Source organism: Scylla paramamosain, chromosome 16, assembly GCF_035594125.1.
Source record: "Scylla paramamosain isolate STU-SP2022 chromosome 16, ASM3559412v1, whole genome shotgun sequence".
NCBI lineage: Eukaryota > Metazoa > Arthropoda > Malacostraca > Decapoda > Portunidae > Scylla > Scylla paramamosain.
Window position 1 is genome coordinate 13,331,291 of NC_087166.1, and position 18,710 is coordinate 13,350,000.

General features: G+C 44.3%; 1 protein-coding gene across 6 annotated transcripts in view; it reads left to right on the top strand.

Moving 5' to 3' along the window:
* Positions 1 to 11,841, top strand: part of LOC135108070 (phosphatidylinositol phosphatase PTPRQ-like) — a 30,057-nt gene extending 18,216 nt beyond the window's left edge. For 5 of the 6 annotated variants that reach the window (XM_064018675.1, XM_064018676.1, XM_064018680.1 and 2 more), the window contains 10 exons: positions 4,367 to 4,654; positions 4,854 to 5,141; positions 5,278 to 5,415; positions 5,663 to 5,809; positions 5,937 to 6,224; positions 6,342 to 6,473; positions 6,605 to 6,745; positions 7,483 to 7,706; positions 8,014 to 8,243; positions 8,630 to 11,841. In XM_064018675.1, the coding sequence (XP_063874745.1) occupies positions 4,367 to 4,654; positions 4,854 to 5,141; positions 5,278 to 5,415; positions 5,663 to 5,809; positions 5,937 to 6,224; positions 6,342 to 6,473; positions 6,605 to 6,745; positions 7,483 to 7,706; positions 8,014 to 8,243; positions 8,630 to 9,731 (2,978 nt within the window). In that variant the 3' untranslated portion in view covers positions 9,732 to 11,841. Of the gene's footprint in view, positions 1 to 1,593; positions 1,870 to 3,052; positions 3,326 to 3,867; positions 4,126 to 4,366; positions 4,655 to 4,853; positions 5,142 to 5,277; positions 5,416 to 5,662; positions 5,810 to 5,936; positions 6,225 to 6,341; positions 6,474 to 6,604; positions 6,746 to 7,482; positions 7,707 to 8,013; positions 8,244 to 8,629 lie in introns of all 6 variants that reach the window. The other variant, XM_064018681.1, reaches the window with a different exon arrangement.
* Positions 11,842 to 18,710: the final 6,869 nt, after the last annotated feature.

The window sequence follows — 18,710 nt, forward strand, 5'->3', positions numbered from 1 at the left end:
TATCTGTCTATCATTCATCCTCTGCCCATGATAGGCGGCTGAAGAGATGGTGGTTGGGTCTTAGGCGGCTGGCAGATGTGCGATAGCTTAGAGCAACTACTGATCTCGCCTCACTAACTGTATACTATTATAATTTCATCCTTTGTCGGTGAATAACATTTAAAGACGCGTCGTTTTCCGTGCTACGTGTTTGAATATCCCCCGGTGATCCTTCTGTTAAAGTGTGTTTTTTTTTTTTTTTGTGCGGGATTACACTGGAGGTACTTTATTTGAATATTACGGCATCACTAAGTCAGTTTTATAAGACTAGTAATCTGAGCAGCGATGACCTCGGCGTGAAGAGATGTCTGTCTGTTGCCTGTTTTTTTTTTTTTTTTTTTTTTTTTTTTTAATGAAGGAACCTGTAACGTTTGTAGATTCGCAGTGTTGTAGTTCGGTTTTTATTTACCTCGCCTTCTCAACGAGAAAAAAGATGAGCGTTCTGTTTCGTTTTCTGGGTATATGTGTGTGTGCGTGTGTGTGTGTATGTGTGTGTGTGTGTGAGAGAGGGGGGGAGGGGCAATAATCTCGGCCACGGAGGACCATTAATCTGAGTCACGGTGGATCAATAACCTAGAGCAAAATGAACCAATGAACTATCGAATCAAATTTGAATCACTAATAATCTCAGTCACATCAAGCCACTAATCTTAGCCACAAAAAGCCATAAAGGCCACCCACAGTAATCCATCAATGTAAACCAAAATGAGCCACTAATCTGAGCCACAGTACGCCAGTAATCTCAGTAAGCAATTTATCTAAGCCACAGTAAGCCATTAAGATCAACAAGAGCAGGGAATCAAGCTGGATAACCATTGCCTTGATAAACGTGATGCCACCCAACGCATTACCGACATCCGACCGGCTCCACCCCGCGCCCTTATCACCTGAAAAAAGATAGCAGATAAAAGTTCTCTCCGGCGGCACCCCATTTTAATCTAGTACTGACAACAATGGTGATGATGCTAGTCAGAAAGGTAGTAGCAGTAGAAGTAGTAGTAGTAGTAGTAGTAGTAGTTGTAGTTGTTGTTGTTGTTGTTGTTGTTGTTGTTGAAGTGGTGGTGATGATGGTAATAATGGTATAGCAAAACTAATAACAACAATGATAATAATAGTGTTAGTAGCATTAATGCTGATAATGCTTTAGAAATTCATTAATTATAATAACTATAACAACAACAACAACAACAACAGTAATAATAATAATAACAATAATAATAATAATAATAATAATAATAAAATAAATAAATGGTAAATATTACATACTACAGAGCAAAGAAATTTACTTCCTGGGGAGCAGTGAGAAAAAATATATCACTGACGTAGAAAAAGAATAACATTATTCAATATAAATGGCCAATATAATGTGTGTGTGTGTGTGTGTGTGTGTGTGTGTGCATGCCTGTCTGTTTGTTTGTCTATCTATCTATCTGTCTGTCTGTCCAACACCATTGTTAACCCTATCAACAACCACAGTAATAAAGGAAGTGTTTCCCTATTTGAATCAAACTGTGATGTAGTCTGAGTGTTGAATGCCTTCCGATCTACCCTTAGGTCCAGCTGAAGGTAAGCCCGACATGCCTCAGAACTTGGAAGTGAAGCCTGAGGGGCCATCCAACATGATGATGATGTGGAGTAAACCCTCCAATATTGAAGTAGAGTACTACTATTTTGTATATGTGGAGGGCGAAGACTTGAACGACACAACTTCTCATGAGTACTACATTTGGGAAGGTCTTGAAGACTGCACGAAATACACCTTCGGAGTAAAGACAGTGTCATTCGGCGAAAGTGACCCGGCCGTGGCTGATGGAGAGACTGACGTCGGCAGTAAGTTGTTCCACCAAAGTCGCACTTCCACAATTACTACTTGAGAAGATAAATCACTCCGCGAGAAGAGAGGCGCAGCAGCCCCTCTGTTTTCACTAGTTATCTCACACAAAAGTAGTCACACTGGCTAGCTTACCACTCCAGGACAGTGAACACTTAGATTAGGGGTGTGTGGGGGGGAGGGAGCACGTGCAGGACGTACCGGTGGTGCACTTTGTAAGGATCAAAGTTAACCAAGGGTGAGAAGCATATTCAAGATGAAATTAACAGTTATGAATATTAAAACTAAATAGTAGTAGATTAGCAATGTATGGCAAGTATTTATATAATTGTTAGGACAGCTGGGGTTTACAAGATGAGGCCAGCAACCAGCAAGGCGTCCGGCAAACAAGAAAACAATCACCAATAAACACGTTGCATGAACACTCCCTAGCTGCTGGATGCACTCCATCAAGTGTTCCACCTAATTATTCGGTACTTGACCAGTGTGATGAGACGCGCCCCTGAGATAAGGGAACGTCTTGCAGATCGCACATCGGAACACGCAGTGTCCAGCACCTAACATGACGACAGGTGGCCGGAATCAGACATGCATGGTTCGCGGACTGGCTGGCTGTCACGCGCCATAGTAGTTGTCAGCTAGTTATCCCCATAAACACGATTATCCTTTAAATTCAGACCCCATTACACTTCGTTACTACGAAGCTTTGATAACACTTTATGAAATGAATATTCATATTACTTTTCTTTCTCATTACTTCCAGCGTCTCCTAACCGGTAAGCCCATTTTACTGAAATCCTCCACTACGGAATTTTTCTCCCCTCAGCGCGTGCTGCAATCCTATTCTTGAGAGGGTTATTGACCAGGACACCCAGCCACCAGCGCAGCCACCACATGGTCAGGTTACAGATACCACACAAAGACTAAGGAGCGCGGGCTCGTCACACTTCTCATTCTTCACTGTGTTATCTTTCCACTTTTCAGTATCATTGTGTTCTTTTCACTGTCTTACAACTGTTATTTTTTTTTAAATAGTGAATCTCATTTCCTTATTTACACTTGGTATGAGAATTATCACTGAGACCTGTCGCTCCACGATTAGAGAGGAGACTTAAGCTTGAGCATTGCACGCCCCCACAACAAAGCGTCACCAAACATTACAGGAAAATATATTTACCTCAGAACCTCCGGAACCACAAGACCTCCACGTGATGAATTACACTTACGACACGGTGACGCTGGCGTGGAGGAAACCTGCCACGCAGTGTGACATCGAAAAGTATAGAGTGACCTGCCAAGAGGAAGGATCCCAGCCCGCGGAGACTTTCGTGAATGAGACAACAGTGGAAGTGTCACAACTGACGCCAGAAACACTCTACACCTTCAGCGTGTACGCCAGTACTTCAGAGGGGGAAGGGCCCGCCGCCTCCATCAGCCAGACCACGACAGCAGCTGGTAAGTACAAGTCACGCAGGGGTGAAAGCTGCAGTACATATATAACCATACTATAATTTGTCTTGTCTTACGGTTAGTACGACGTTACTCTTTCACAAATGGTAACTTATGAAGTGTTGCGCCATGGGATCTGAATCCAATGTTAAGCTATGCATTCCTTGAGGTGTTCATGATTTTACTGTGGGTGTTCGTCTGTCTCCTGCATTCGTGTTATTTCTTTTTTTTTTTTTTTCTTTCTTTCGCTTCCTTCTTCGACATCTTTTCTATGTATGTGTGTGTATGACCGTGGAAAATTGGCAGCCCGTGTGTTGGGGAGGGAGGTAGGGGGACGTTACCAGGTGAGGCAGTGTGGGATGGGGAATGAAGAATGACTGTAGACAGGATTGCCAAAACGATGAAAGTTGCCGTGAAAGGTTTCTCGGGTCCCGCTAGTGATGAGTTATTCACACAAGTGATGCAGTGAACGCGCTGTGCTCCATCACTATCCCAGCCTGTCCCCGGCTCCTCTGCCTCACTTTGCATTCCACCTTTTCTTTCCACAGCCGGTCCCCCTCAGAACCTAGTCGCCGAGGGAATCAACTCCACTGCCATGAAAGTCAGTTGGTCTGAACCAAATTTGCCACCTTCGTACTATCTCCTCACTGACTACCATAACAACACTGAAGTAAGAATTTTCGGCCTCCAGTACATGATTGTCGACCTGAATCCATGCATGACGCTTGACATCACCGTTTCTTCCTATTACGAAGACATTGGAAAAAAATTCCCAGCGACAACCAGGGGTAAAACAACGGTCGGTGGTGAGTAGAACACAAGGACATCAGGGAAGCTGCAACAAGCCAGCAGCCTTCCACTTGGCACCCCTTTATGAAACATACCTGCCTACATCCACATAATGATGAGCTCGATCCATTAAGTTAGTCATCCTAGTAGAGAGAGAGAGAGAGAGAGAGAGAGAGAGAGAGAGAGAGAGAGCAAACAAACATTCACCATATTTATTATGTTCAAAAGCTAAGAGTCCTTTCCTCATTGCTCCAACAGTTCCGCCGGAGCCCCAAAATTGTTCAGTTGATGTGGCCGATAACTATATCACCGTGAACTGGGAAAAACCTAAAACCTCCTGCAAAATAGAAACTTACATCGTGAACTGGACGATAAAAAAGTTATGGGGAAGTGGTGAGGAGGAAAGCAACGGCATTGAAACCAGAGGACTCTCCCACACGGAGAACAACCCGCCGCCCTACCACAGGTACACCTTCGAGATCGCTGCGTCCGTTGAGGGGATCGTCGGCGACGCCATCTCGTGCAGCGGCACCACCTTAGAGACAAGTGAGTATGCCTTTGTTTGTCCCGCTGCTGCAGTCTTCTCTGTAACACACTGCCATGCACTCAGTAAAAAAGTAACAGACATAATTAAAAAAAAAACACCGAGTCCATTCAGAAGGCAGAAGTGTGCGGCTAACAGTGATGCCAAGTTTGTGCTGGCAGTAGAAAGTCTACCTGTTTCACCTGGACATGTTTTGTGCAGATGCGGGGCCACCGGTGCTCGTGTCCTTGGTGTCGGAGGAGCAGGGCGAGGTGCGGGTCACGTGGGAGCCTCCTGCTGAGGAAAACGGAAACATTACTCATTACGGAATATATTTAAATGACGCAGACGACTATGTGAAGGAGGTGAGCGAAGAGGTGCGCACCACGACCGTCACTCTGGAGGCCTGTGTCAGTGTCGATATTTCTGTTGCGGCTCGTAACGGCGCCGTCAAGAACGATGGGTGGGGGGAGCGATCTGAAGCCAAGAACGTGACTCCCGCTGGCGATGGTGAGTCACCACACGTGAAGATTGTGCAGGTGAAGCCGGGAAACCTTGATGCCTTTTGTCTGCCTGGATTCTTTTGTGTGAGCCAAATTTCGCACCAATGCTCGTGCAGGAAAGTTATATTGCTGCTTTATTTCAGCGTTGCCGGAACAGATGGACTGTCTTCAGCACGGGCCTGATTTGCTGGCGTGCTGGCTTCCCTACAGCACAGACTGTCCAGTGTCGCAATACAACCTGCAGTGGGAAGGACACGTGCTCTGGTCACCTGGCGCCACAGGTGCTGTTTGCTTCCCCTTTACCTGTTAGGGTCAGGCCTGGCACCTGGTTGCCTTCAGTTTCGCATCACACCTTGCAGCATTGTGCTTGGCGGAACCATCACGGTGCCTATAATAACTTTTGCATTAGTGTATTTACTACCATTCGTTCACTAATAATTAGCAAGGTTTTTTCTAAGTATTCTTTAGTGGTCACTGGCAAGACACTTTCAGTTCACAGCATCAAGAGAATCATTTCCTTTCCTGCAGACTCAAATAGCACGACGCTGGGTTGGAGCCGGGACGAGATCTGCTACAACATTCCCTCCATTCCCTACACTAAGTATACAGTGAGTCTCAATGTGGGCATAAATGCAGGGAAACCAATAACATGCTCCTCCACCACTCCCATGGCAGGTATGTCTTGTGCACGTCCCGATGGTCGCGTCTTGGTGAAGTGCAATTTCTGGAGACACAACTTTGGTTTGTGTTGCACAAGTTTAAAGCTCCTGCGTCACTTTACTTTTGTATGTCATTCTCACAGCTCCTGGACCGCCAACGCTGGAGAAGTTACAGGTTGAGAATTTCACAATCAGCGTGACTTGGAAAGAACCTTTAGAGAAGAATGGAATCATCAGTAATTATCGTGTGGAATGGACGGACTGGAATGGTAGAGTTGATTCTCAAGTCACAGACAAAAACACGTTTTCCTATCAGATAATGGAAAACTCGTGTGGCGGGGAGGTGGATGTGACGGTGAGTGCGAAGACTACTGATTTTGACGAGTTTGGCGAGAGATCCCCACCGGAAAGTGTTTTACTCGTGAACTCAAGTAAGTGTTTAAGGCAGAGGTCTCGTTTATTGAGGATGTTGATACAGACACTTGGTGATGAATGTGAGTATGTGAGCGACAGTAAACTGACGTAAAATGGTCTTACCTTCTCTTTAGTCTCGAGCCTGACATGTGAGACCACGGAGCCAGGCGAGGTAGCACTCAACTGGGAGCTCCAGGAATTGAATTGTCCAGTCAACTTGTACAACGTTACATGGAGCTTCACGTCGCTTTGGTCTGAGGACAAAGGTGAGGCGCTTCCGTATTATGTCTTTTATGATTCTTTGGGTGTTTTGATGGTGATGGTGCTGGTGGTGACATTTCATATGCATGAAAAAAGAGATGACAAACAATTGCTGGAATACTACATCGGATTACAGGCTCGGACTCTAAGTCCCTTATCGGGAATGTTTCATCCGACACTCTGGAACATTTGAAGCCGTACTCTGAGGTCTCGGTGGCGATCTACGTTGATAACTCAACGCAGCCAGCCAACTGCACCACCACAACGCAGGAGGAAGGTAAGTGGGTGCTGTAGACTCGCTGCTTGAACTGTAATGTGGGTGAGTAAGTACGTGGGCACAGCTCTTTGGCCTGGCACATGTTGCTCCGTCAAGTGATGTTGTGTACATTTCGATCCGATATTCTTGGTTTTGTAATTGTCCAAGAGTTGCTATTTGCCTTTTTGATTGTATCCGCATTTTTATATTTTATGGTGATAAGTGACCCAACCTGAGGAAGTGAAATGTTCCAGCCTAAATAGATACTCTACAGTTAGGAAGTATGGGTGTTTTATTTCTTCTTCTTTACGATGTCTTTCATAATGAAGATTTGCCTTCACATGATAGCGATGTTAATGTTTGTACTCGCCGCGTATCCCCTCATTGTCACACACGGACACGTGAGTGCGGTGCCCTGTGCATGGTAACATGTGCATCATCAGCGTGCTTGCCGGCATGCACGTGTCTTCCATCATAGCCTGCTGTTTACATGTATGTTCGCTCATATGGGTTTACGGGCGGGTGACGTCACCAAGGGACTTTTTAGAAGAAAATATAACGTCACATTCACATATGGCATAAATCAATGTTACAAAGAAAATGGTCACACAAGAGGAAAAAAATATACATATTAAGTGAGCACTTCGAGAACACTTCAGTTGTCGGTGACTAAGATCCGCCTTTTTTTTTTTTAGTTTCGTTTCACAGAAAACTTCATCTTTTAGTAAGATTCTACTTTTTTCTCCTCTTTCACACAGTCTCGGATCCTCCGACAAACTTGCGTCAAACAGCAAATAACTCTCATTCCGCGACGGTTGCTTGGGATAGCCCTGAATCTGTGCGAGGGAAGCTTAGCTCGTGGCATCTCAATTGGACCACAGAGAATGGTAATCTTGTTGGCGAGCAGGACGTCAGTGCCACGATTAAGACGTTTCAGATCGAAGGACTCTCGTCATCCTGGACGTACGTCGTTTCTGTCATGGTAAGAGGCCGTTTTAATTTAAGTATTGCCATGTCATATTATTGGTAGTGATGTAGTCATGTTGATGATGCTAGGGATAGTTAGTAGAAGAAAACTTCGTCATGCACGGGTCATTTGGATCTTGGTACCCAGGAAATGAGTGAATAGTATTTTGAGCTGAGCCAGTGTGTGTGTGAATGAATGATGGCTGAGCACATCGCCATTAATAAATGGAGCGAATGATGTGTGCGGTAGCAAGTTCTTTACTTTCCATTTATGCATCACGTAAACCTATATTGTTTACATGGTTCTTCATCCCTAATTGTAGGCCGTGAATGGAGCAGGGAGAGGGAAACCAAGTAATACGAATGTGAAAACTGCATATGTTCCGAAAGAAACTCCACTTGGCCTCATTCTTGGACTGTCCATTGGTGGAGGGGTGCTGTTGATCCTTCTTGCGATCGGCGGGTTTGTTGTCTACTGGAAGAAACACCAGACAAAACCGCCAAGACCTGCTCCTTTCATGCCAAACGTCATCGATTCCGATAATGATAAACTGTGAGTAAGGTTGTATGGGTATTGGGGGCTAGGGGGCACTTTGGTATTCTCTCTCTCTCTCTCTCTCTCTCTCTCTCTCTCTCTCTCTCTCTCTCTCTCTCTCTCTCTCTCTCTCTCTCTCTCTCTCTCTCTCTCTCTCTCTCTCTCTCTCTGTGAATATTGCTTGGTTTGTTCTCTGTGTCATAAGATAGACTGACTTGGGTGCAGAGACGGCAAGAGACCTTATAACATGGACGGATTAATTATATCAGAGGCAAAGGAAATTATACACATTTGCGCAGTCACTGTAGTCTCTTTCGTGTGGGGTAATAGCGTCTAACAAAACTTTCCCGTCATGACGGACCCGCAGTTGCTGACACTCATCCGCTTTTTTTTTTTTTTTACAGGTATAAAAGACAACACCAGAGCTCAGCTAATCAGCGATTTCAAGGGGAAGGCGAAACCATTGATTCTGGAACGAACCGAGAGTTGTATCCTGATGACAACATGGAAACAGAACCTCCGAATGAAACGTGTAATGACGATGATACGGTTAACGAACAGTTCACCGTTCCAGAGAATATAAACAATATCCTCGAAGAGGCTGTGGACAGACGCTTGTCTCAGCAGGTGTCCAGCAACCTGGACCATAAGGCGGTATTCAACAGACGGCCGTCCCAGTTGGTGAACATCAGGATGAATAGTTTTGAAGAATATAACAAACACTCCTCCCACCCGAACATAGCTGCAGCATCTGAACACGACAGAAGACCTTCCCACCATGAGTCAAGGAGCAGGTCTAACATGAGAGAATTCGGAAGACGTCCCTCTCAGCAAGTAGACCTAGGCAAGCCTAATCTAATGGAATATGGAAGGCGTCCCTCTCAACAAATAGACGTAGGTGGGCATAACTTGAACGAATTTGGAAGACGTCCCTCACAGCAGATAGACGAACATCGCCCGAGAACGATGGAACACGGACGACGCTTCTCTCAGCAAATCGAACCAGGAAAGCAGAGATTGGGAGAATACGGAAGACGGCCCCCGCAGCAAGGAGAGCTAGGTAGGCCTAATTTACGGGAATACGGAAGACGGCCCTCGCAGCAAGTAGATCTAGGTAGACCTAATTTACGCGAATACGGAAGACGGCCCTCGCAGCAAGTAGATCTAGGTAGGCCTAACTTACGGGAATATGGAAGACGACCCTCTCAGCAAATAGATCTAGGTAGGCCTAATTTACGGGAATATGAAAGACGGTCCTCACAGCAAATAGAACTGAAGAGACCTCGACAAGAGGAGTTTGCAAGACGTCCCTCCCAGCAAGTTGGCATTAGCGGTAGGTCGCTTCCGAGTCGTGCTCCTCAGCAGCCGATCCCCCCCAGGTTAGATTATGGGGATTACACGAGACGCCCCTCTCAGCAAACTGACATTGGCCTTCCTAGTGACAGAGCTTTCATGAGACGACCGTCACAGCAGTTTGTCATGAACTTCGAAGGAATTAAAGAGTAGGACAATACCAAGTCATATGAGAAGGCGAAGGTGGCGAAAGTCAGGCGGGCGAAAGAGGACGAGGAGGAATTGGAAGGAAGATTAGGAATGGGAGGTCTTAATTTGATGTGTCTTGTGATTCATGACCAAAATTTTCTCTCTCATTCTCTCTCTCTCTCTCTCTCTCTCTCATCCTTCGTTGCTTCTACCACGAACTCTGAATATGAAAATAATGAGTTTTCCAGTGATTTTTCGTCGTTCTTGCAGTTCCTGTTGATACCGCTGCTGCTGCTGTTGTTTGTTGTTGCTGTTGTTGCTATTAATGTTAATTTTACTATTACTACGTTGCCATCATTATCATCAGCTTCATTTTCATTATCACCATCTACTTACTATTACTACAACTGCTGCTGCTGCTGCTGCTGCTGCTGCTGCTGCTGCTGCTGTTACTGCTGCTGCTGCTGCTGCTGCTGCTGCTGCTGCTACTACTACTACTACTACTACTACTACTACTACTACTACTACTACTACTACTACTACTACTACTACCACCACCACCATCATTCTCTCTACCACCACCACTACCACCACCACACAATAAACAGATATATGCGAAGCTGCACACAAGCAATGAAGTGTCTTGTTACAGTACGATACAGCCTCTATTATCATTTCAGCATTTAGTTTCTATATAAGGGATAAAAAGCTAACATCCCATTTATACTAACAATCATATTCTACCTTCTCTTTATCAATCTCCTCCTCCTACTCCTCCTCCTCCTCCTCCCTCCTCGTCATAAGATTCAAGTAGGGATGCGTGGATAGGTATATCAGTATACTCGCCTGTTTCACATCCTGAAGTAATTGACGGCACAGATGAACGTTCCCTCAAAGGTGCAGGAGTGTGTGATGATGCAGCGCGGTCCGAGGGCTCAGTCAGTGGCGGGAAAGGTCTCGTGATGTCAGGAGTAGGATCAGTGGCGGGAAATGAGATATAATATTCCGTGACCTTTTTGTGGTTCTATAGTGACGTATTACTGGGATTGCATGTGTTTGTTATGCATTTTTTTTTCTTGATGGATTTATAAGTGCCTTAATTGTTTACCAATCTATAATTAGTCGTATATTTGACCGTTTTTACTTTTTTTTTTCTATTATTGTCCTCACTTTTTCTGTAGTTAGTTTTACCTCTAATACAGTGCAGTAAAGTATCGACCCTTACAATGAAGCTAGTCTGTAATACTGTAGAGTAGCGTACAGTAGTGTAGTTGAATCACGCACTCTACTTGCCGCTTGAAGGTCATTGGTATGCACGTCTACACTTTTACTGTGCCACGTGTGTTCGAGTGTAGCTGTTTTGGATTCTGGTCATAACGTTTGCCATTATATCCCTATGTATGCTGTAATATAAGATTGTTTATTGTACATTCTCTCTCTCTCTCTCTCTCTCTCTCTCTCTCTCTCTCTCTCTCTCTCTCTCTCTCTCTCTCTCTCTCTCTCGGTACGAAGGTGTGTGGATTTAGATTCCTGATAAATACCTTTTGTGCTGTAAAAGTGTGTGATACCTGTTATTATTATTATTATTATCATTGTTATTATTATCATATTATTATTATTATTATTATTATTATCAATATTATTATTATTATTATTATTTATTATTATCATTATTATCCTTATTATTATCATTATTATTATTATTATCATTTTTATTATTACTATTATTTATTTTATCTCGTGAGGAAGAACATTGTCTAATAATAATCCAGATACAACATACATTCATTGACAAAACTTCATGAGTAGGCGAGCCAGGCTAGTAATTGCGGGTGACAGTAAGGAGAGCACACACCGAGTTGTCGAAGGTAATTTTAAATATATGTTTATGCTTTACCCTCGCTATTTTTTTGCTTAGCCAGTGATACATTCTTACTCACAAGCTGTATAATTATAATATCAGTGAACTCTAAGTAGCTTATGTATTTATCTTTGTTCCTTAGTAGTTTTAAGTACTTTTATTTTAGTTACTCCTTACCTCCTTGCATTTGAGAGGTAGAACTATTTGTATATTACTGTACCAAGTGGAAAGGAATGGAAGCAAAAATAAAGCCACATAAAAGATAAACATAAATTCTACCAGAAGAATAAAAAAAGAGAAAGCAACAGCTACCCGGTACCATCCATGAATGTTTTCCTGGGTTTTGTTGCGAGATCGAAAGAAATTTTCCGTAACTTCCTCTTGCTATTCTACTTTTTGAGGGGGAGGGAATTTTGGTTCATTTGTACCGTCTAGTGTGTTCCTCCGCGTGTGTGTGTGTGTGTTAGAGAGAGAGAGAGAGAGAGAGAGAGAGAGAGAGAGAGAGAGAGAGAGAGAGAGAGAGAGAGAGAGAGAGAGAGAGAGAGAGAGAGAGAGAGAGACGGGGAGGGGGGTGCGGAGACAGGCCATTTGATAATGCTCGTTTAACAGAATCAATATAGCTAACATGACTGTCGTGTCTCGTGTGCTTTTCATTCCACGTGCTGCAAACAAGTGTTATTTTTAAAGGAAGAGGTGGCTCATGCTTTGCTTTAGTTATCCATTGATTAATCATTTTCTGTGGTGACCGTATCTCAAGAAAGAAAACGGCAGTCTTTCCCTTTATTTCTCGTACAACTCAGAACAACGTTGGCGGTCTGTCACATGTATTCTTAAACTCAGTCTTCTCTCATAAGGATAATTCTGAAAGACCACAGAGGTGATAAGTTAGGATTTTATTGGCCATTTCTCCTTTCATGGTACACAGTTCATGGTACACAGGCCTCGTTAATCCATCACTATAATCATAAACACTAATGAAAACCTTTAACTTCCTCTACAACCTGTTAAAAACTTTTCAAGACCAAAAACCCGAAACGTTTTGGAATATAAACTTAAATACTTTTATATGACACGAGCTTTTCTGGAGGATTCAAACACTCTTTCTGGATGGTATCATGCAGTGTTCTAAGACCTCTCGTTGTTTTTATCCCTTACATTTAAAAAGCCCTAGTAGAAGTTATTGCACTTATCAAGAGTGTTGCCATGCTTACATTGATAGTTTAGCAAGTAATCTGTATCATTACTTAGAAAAACACATAGGAGAGCATGACTAATCATCTCTGTGACCTTTGACAAGAGGAAGAGAGAAGAAAGCGTTTCAGAATACCGGACCAAGGTGCAAGTTGTACATCGTGCGAGGTGCGTGATAAGGCAGACTTGGAAGAGAGGGAAGTGTGATGACTGGTGTGTGATGAGGCTGTCTGCCAGGGATGGAAGTGATAGCCGTGTGTGTGTGTGTGTGTGTGTGTGTGTGTGTGTTTAAAATTATACGGACGAACACATGTTTAGCTGGCGTGGATGAGAGAGAGAGAGAGAGAGAGAGAGAGAGAGAGAGAGAGAGAGAGAATAAATTAGTCACTAGAAACAGCCAAATATCAAACTTTCCCTCAAAAAAAAAAAAAAAAGAAAGAAAGGCAGTAAAACACTACTCAAGAAATCACAAGAAAAAAAAAAGGGAAAACAGCAATACACAACCATTCGTAGACACGCTATTGAAGAAGTACACTGGGGATTATAGATGTGGAGGTGGGGCGAGGCGCTGGGCGGGGCGGAGAGGTCTGCCTGGTGGAGTGCAGGTGGGGCGGTGAAGTTTGGGGGCCTGAGAGGGTAAGGGAGAGTGTTGAGAAGAGGAAGACGCCTCAGGGGACCTCATTACGTGCAGCTTCACCACCAGACGCAGATGTTGGGGGACAGGTGGACGAGGAGGAGGAGGAGGAGGGAGACGATCATTGGAAGGACGGAAAAAAAAAAAGGGGTAAGGGAGGGATTATGGAGAGAGAGAGAGAGAGAGAGAGAGAGAGAGAGAGAGAGAGAGAGAGAGAGAGAGAGAGAGAGAGAGTGAGAGAGAGAGAGAGAGAGAGAGATAGAGAGAGAGAGAGAGAGAGAGAGAGAGAGAGAGAGAGAGAGAGAGAGAGTGGCAGTAGTAGAAGCAGTAGTAGTAGTAATAGTAGTAGTAATAGTAGTTGTTGTTGTATCAGTATTATTATTATTATTATTATTAGTAGTAGTAGTAGTAGTAGTAGTAGTAGTGGTAGTGGGGTGGTGGTGGTGGCGATGGTAGCAGTAATAGTACTAGTAGCAGTAGTAGTAGTAGTAGTAGTAGTAGTAGTAGTAGTAGTAGTAGTAGTAGATTTTCCTTGGAATGACTACTGCTATTCTACTGTTATGCTGAGCGCATAACGGGTGACATTGTCTGTCATGGAGGCGTACATTCCTCACTCTTCTCTTTATTTAAACCTTCCAAACAGTCCTGTTCTCGTACTATACATGATAAAGAGGTGGCCCACAAAGGGTACTTGAGACTTCCAGCACCTGAAGCCTATGTGCTTTATATTTCTGCCCGGGATCTTGCCAAGTCTGTTTTCCAACTAGCCAAAAACTGCTTCATTAATAAAGTGTCAAAATCTATCAAGATCTAACTACCCTCTTGACTTCTGGCACCTAGCCCAAAAACATCTCTAATAACTTTGCTTCTTCATCTTTCCCTTCTCTATTTCAACATGATGGCACCCCTGCCATCTCATCTATTTCTAAAGCTGACCTCTTCTCTCAAACTTTTACAAAAAAACTCTACCTCGGATGATTCAGGGTTTGTTCCTCCATCTCCTCTACTTTATCTTAGCCATTAAAACCCTTCGCAATGATGATTTCCATGCCTTCGCTAGCCTAGACACCCGAAATTCTTATGGACCTAATGGGGTCCCTCCTATTGCTCTCCAAAACTGCGCCTCCGTGCTTGCACCTTGCCTAGTCAAACTCCTCCAACTCTGTCTATTAACATCTACCTTTCCTTCTCGCTGGAAGCTTGCCTACATTCAACTGTCCCTAAAAAGGGTGGCCGTTCTAATTTTCTGCCCTATCTAAAGTTTTTTAATCTATCCTCAACAAGAAGATTCTTAAACATCTATCACTTCATAACCTTCTATCTGTATGGGTTCCGTCAAGGCCGCTGTACTGGTGATTTTCTAGAATTCCTTACTGAATCATGATCATCTTCTTTTACAGATTTTGGTGAAACTTTTGCTGTTGGCTTAGACATATCAAAAGCTTTAAATAGTCTGGCACAAAGCTTTGATTTCCAAACTATCCTCCGAAGGCTTCTATCCTTCTCTCAGTAAGTTCATCTCAATCTTCCTTTCTGACCGTTCTATTTCTGCTGTGGTAGACGGCCACTGTTCTTCTCCTAAATCTATTAGCAAAGGTGTTTTTCAGGGTTCTGTCCTGTCACCCACTCGCTTCCTATTAGTCATCAATGATCTTCTGAATCAAACTTCTTGTCCTATCCACTCCTACGCTGATGATGCCACACTGCACTTTACACATTTTTTTCCTAGACGTCCAACCCTTCAGAAAGAAAAACAGTTCATACAAGGAAGCCACAGAACGCCTGACTTCTGATCTCTCTGAAATTTCTCATTGGGGAAAAGCATACCGCACACATACCGCATTGGCACACATACCGCTCTTTTAGATAGGATGGAATAGAAATCTTGTCGTCTTATCAACTCCTCTCCTCTAACTGACTGCATGTTGCATTTCTTGCTATCTTCTACCGTTATTTTTTATACCAACTGCTCTTCTGATCTTACTAACTGCATGCCTCCCTTCTTCCTACGGCCTCGCTGCACAAGACTTTCTTCTTTCTCTCACTCCTATTCTGTTAACCTCTCTAATGCAAGAGTTAACCAGTATTCTCAATTACTCATCCATTTCTCTGGTAAACTCTGGAACTCCCTGCCTGCATTTCCTCTTCCTATGACTTAAACTCTTTCAAGAGGGAGGTTTCAAGACACTTATGCAGTATTTTTGACTAATCCTTTCGACTCTGTTCGGGGATCGGCACCTCAGTGCCACCTCAGTGTCACCTCAGTTTTTTTTTTTTTCTTTTTTGCTACAGTTTTTGTTGCCCTTGGCCGGTAGTCTTTCTCCGTCGTTACTTTTTGTAATGATAATGAATAATAATAATAATGATAATAATAATACTAATATAACGTCTCTAGCACCACAGGATGGCATCGGCGTGGCGTGGTGGTGTGAGGGGGTTGCGGTGCCTGGGTGTGGCCGTCGCGCCCCGCTGAAGGATCGCCCGCTGACGAGTCTTGGCCTCCGTCCCTCCGGTTTCAAGGTTGGTCCTGTGCTGTTTTTTTTTTTTTTTTTTTTTTGTAGTAGTGAAAAGTGTGGCCACGACGCGCCTTCCGCTGGGATGTCAAACATTCGTGTTTTTCGAAGTTTATTTGAGGTGGGAGGCAGAGGCGGGGGAGCATGAGAGCGAGACGAGGGACTACACAATACGGGGATCCGCGGCGCCGGGCCGCGCGTCGGGCTGGTGGGAATGGGAATGACGGGAGTGGGAATGTGTGGTGGCAGCAGACCGCTGGCGGGCCGCAGCGAGGTGCACACTGGCGCGCGGCGGTCCTGCCTGAGTGACTGGCGCTGAAGCGACGCTCCGCTGACCCTCAACAACTTTGTGACACCTGAGTTCGGACATCATTTGCTGCCCAAAAGATGTGTAATCAGTACCAGACAGAGACTGACAGAAAGTGTCTGGCGGACCTTTAGGGTGACCACGTGTTTGTTGTGCGACGTGGTCAGAGAGGAGGCAGGCCACCTGTAACGCAGCCAGCTGGCACTGCGTGGCCTCACCACCTGGGACACTCTATCTTCTGCCATCAGAGCGTGACCATAACATGTTCCTGCCTTGATCCAGAGGAGTCCGTCGCCTCATGACTTGACTTGTTTGATATTGCGTGTGTTCGTGTGTGCGAGATTACGTCGGTCGTGAAAAGCTACAAGGAGACTGCACCACCTGAGGCCCACCTGTTGAGCCTCGGGTGGCCACCTGCACCACCTGTCTTCCTGCGACGTGCTGCCGGATCCTCACGGAGTCCTGCGCCTTTCCCTTCAACTGTTACATAGTAGTTAAGAGAAAACATGAGGGGAAACATTAACTTCCCAGCAGCGCGCCGCCTCGTCCTCGTCCTCGTCCTCGTGGCAACCCTTCGTACACATGGTGAGTTGCACTTCGACAAGATCACACACTTAGCTTTCTCCCACCAGTGCCCATTGTGGCGGTGACATCCTTGGTGCTGCCGCAGCTCTGTGTGCACGTGGTGGGGGTTATGACCCCAAAAAAATATACATATAAAAATTTGGCAGAAGAAAGCTGTGAAGATGGAAGAACATGTCGATAGGCAGCGAAGATCGGTAAAAAGTAGGATAATGGAAACTAATCACACCAACAGACGTAGAAAGAGAGCAGAAGACTTCCAAAACTTCATATGTAGAGAGAATAATCCTCCTCGTCAGCAATGATTCAGATTCACGTGTACTGAATAGTTATGATATATTTCAAGGTGTACAACGATATAAGAGAGAGAGAGAGAGAGAGAGAGAGAGAGAGAGAGAGAGAGAGAGAGAGAGAGAGAGAGAGAGAGAGAGAGAGAGAGAGAGAGAGAGAGAGAGAGAGGTGCTGATTTTAACATACGTGAAGAAGTTGAGAATGTCATGTAACTGTGTGAGAGAAATGAAAATCTTAATAAGAAGGAAATAAGACAAAACGAATAAACAAACAGGAACAGGGAAGCATGAAAGATTGACGCTAAAAGAATTAAGGGAGACACGTGAATACTCGTATATGTAGTTGTACTAAAAGGTAACTTGTCGTGCTGATTGACGTGGCATTCAAGCGTAGTTTATGTGGTCCAATAGATACGAGAGAGGTACGTGAACAGATAACACTTGCAGGGAGAGGGAGAGAGAGGGGAGAGAAAAAGAGGGAAGGGGAGGAATATATAAACAAGAAATTAACAGGTTGATAAGTTACTGGTTAAAATAAGAAAGAGAGGAATGAAAATAATGCATCTTGTTGTTAAGAAGATTAGCTTCCTCTGTCTCAGCATTTAGGCAAGTCTGTTGGTTAACTTTGGATTAGTGTGCTGGTATAAAAGATGCTGAGGTGTGGAGTTGTGAGGAGGAGGAGGACGAAAAAAAGCAGGAGAAGGAAAAGGAGGAGGAGGAGGAGGAAAAGAAGAAGGAGGAGGAGGAGAGTGGGTCATGAACGTGTGTGTGTGTGTGTGTGTGTGTGTGTGTGTGTGTGTGTTTAGGTGAAAAATATTGTTCTCATTTTCCAAGTGATTTCTTTTTTTTTCTTCGTTTACTATTTATGTATCTTTCTTTCCTTACCACAGACATGACAAAACTCTCTCTCTCTCTCTCTCTCTCTCTCTCTCTCTCTCTCTCTCTCTCTCTCTCTCTCTCTCTCTCTCTCTCTCTCTCTCTCACTTTTTTTCTAACTTGGGTTTCTGGTGTAATTCTAATTGCTGGCGATCATTTTTCTTTCCCTGGCTTCCTAATTTATGTTAATTACAAACTCTGCTTTTTTCTTCACTTTTATTTGTCGGTATTTAAGCGGCAGACTCTTCTCTCTTGCTGTTGTTGTTGTTGCTAGTGGTGGTGGTGATGGTGGTGGTGGTGGTAATTTCTCTCTCTCTCTCTCTCTCTCTCTCTCTCTCTCTCTCTCTCTCTCTCTCTCTCTCTCTCTCTCTCTCTCTCTCTCATGCCTTATTTTTCTGCGTAATCTTTTCTTGTTCCTCGTCATTCTACTTAAAGCTTTGTCACATTCGCCTTTTTCTCTCCTCTTATTTTCCTCCTCCTCCTCCTCCTCCTCCTCCTCCTCCTCCTCCTCCTCCTCCTCCTCCTCCTCCTCCTCCTCTTCTTCTTTCTCCTCCTCCTCTTCTTCCTCCTTCTCCACCTCTTCCTCCTCCTTCCTCCTCCCCCTCCTCCCCCTCCTCCTTCCCCTCCTCCTCCTCCTCCTCCTCCTCCTCCTCCTCCTCCTTTACTTAAGTCGTTTTGCGAAATGTCACAAATTTTTCATCTGGGATTAAAATCCTTATAGTAATCTAGCGCCCCAGAGAGAGAGAGAG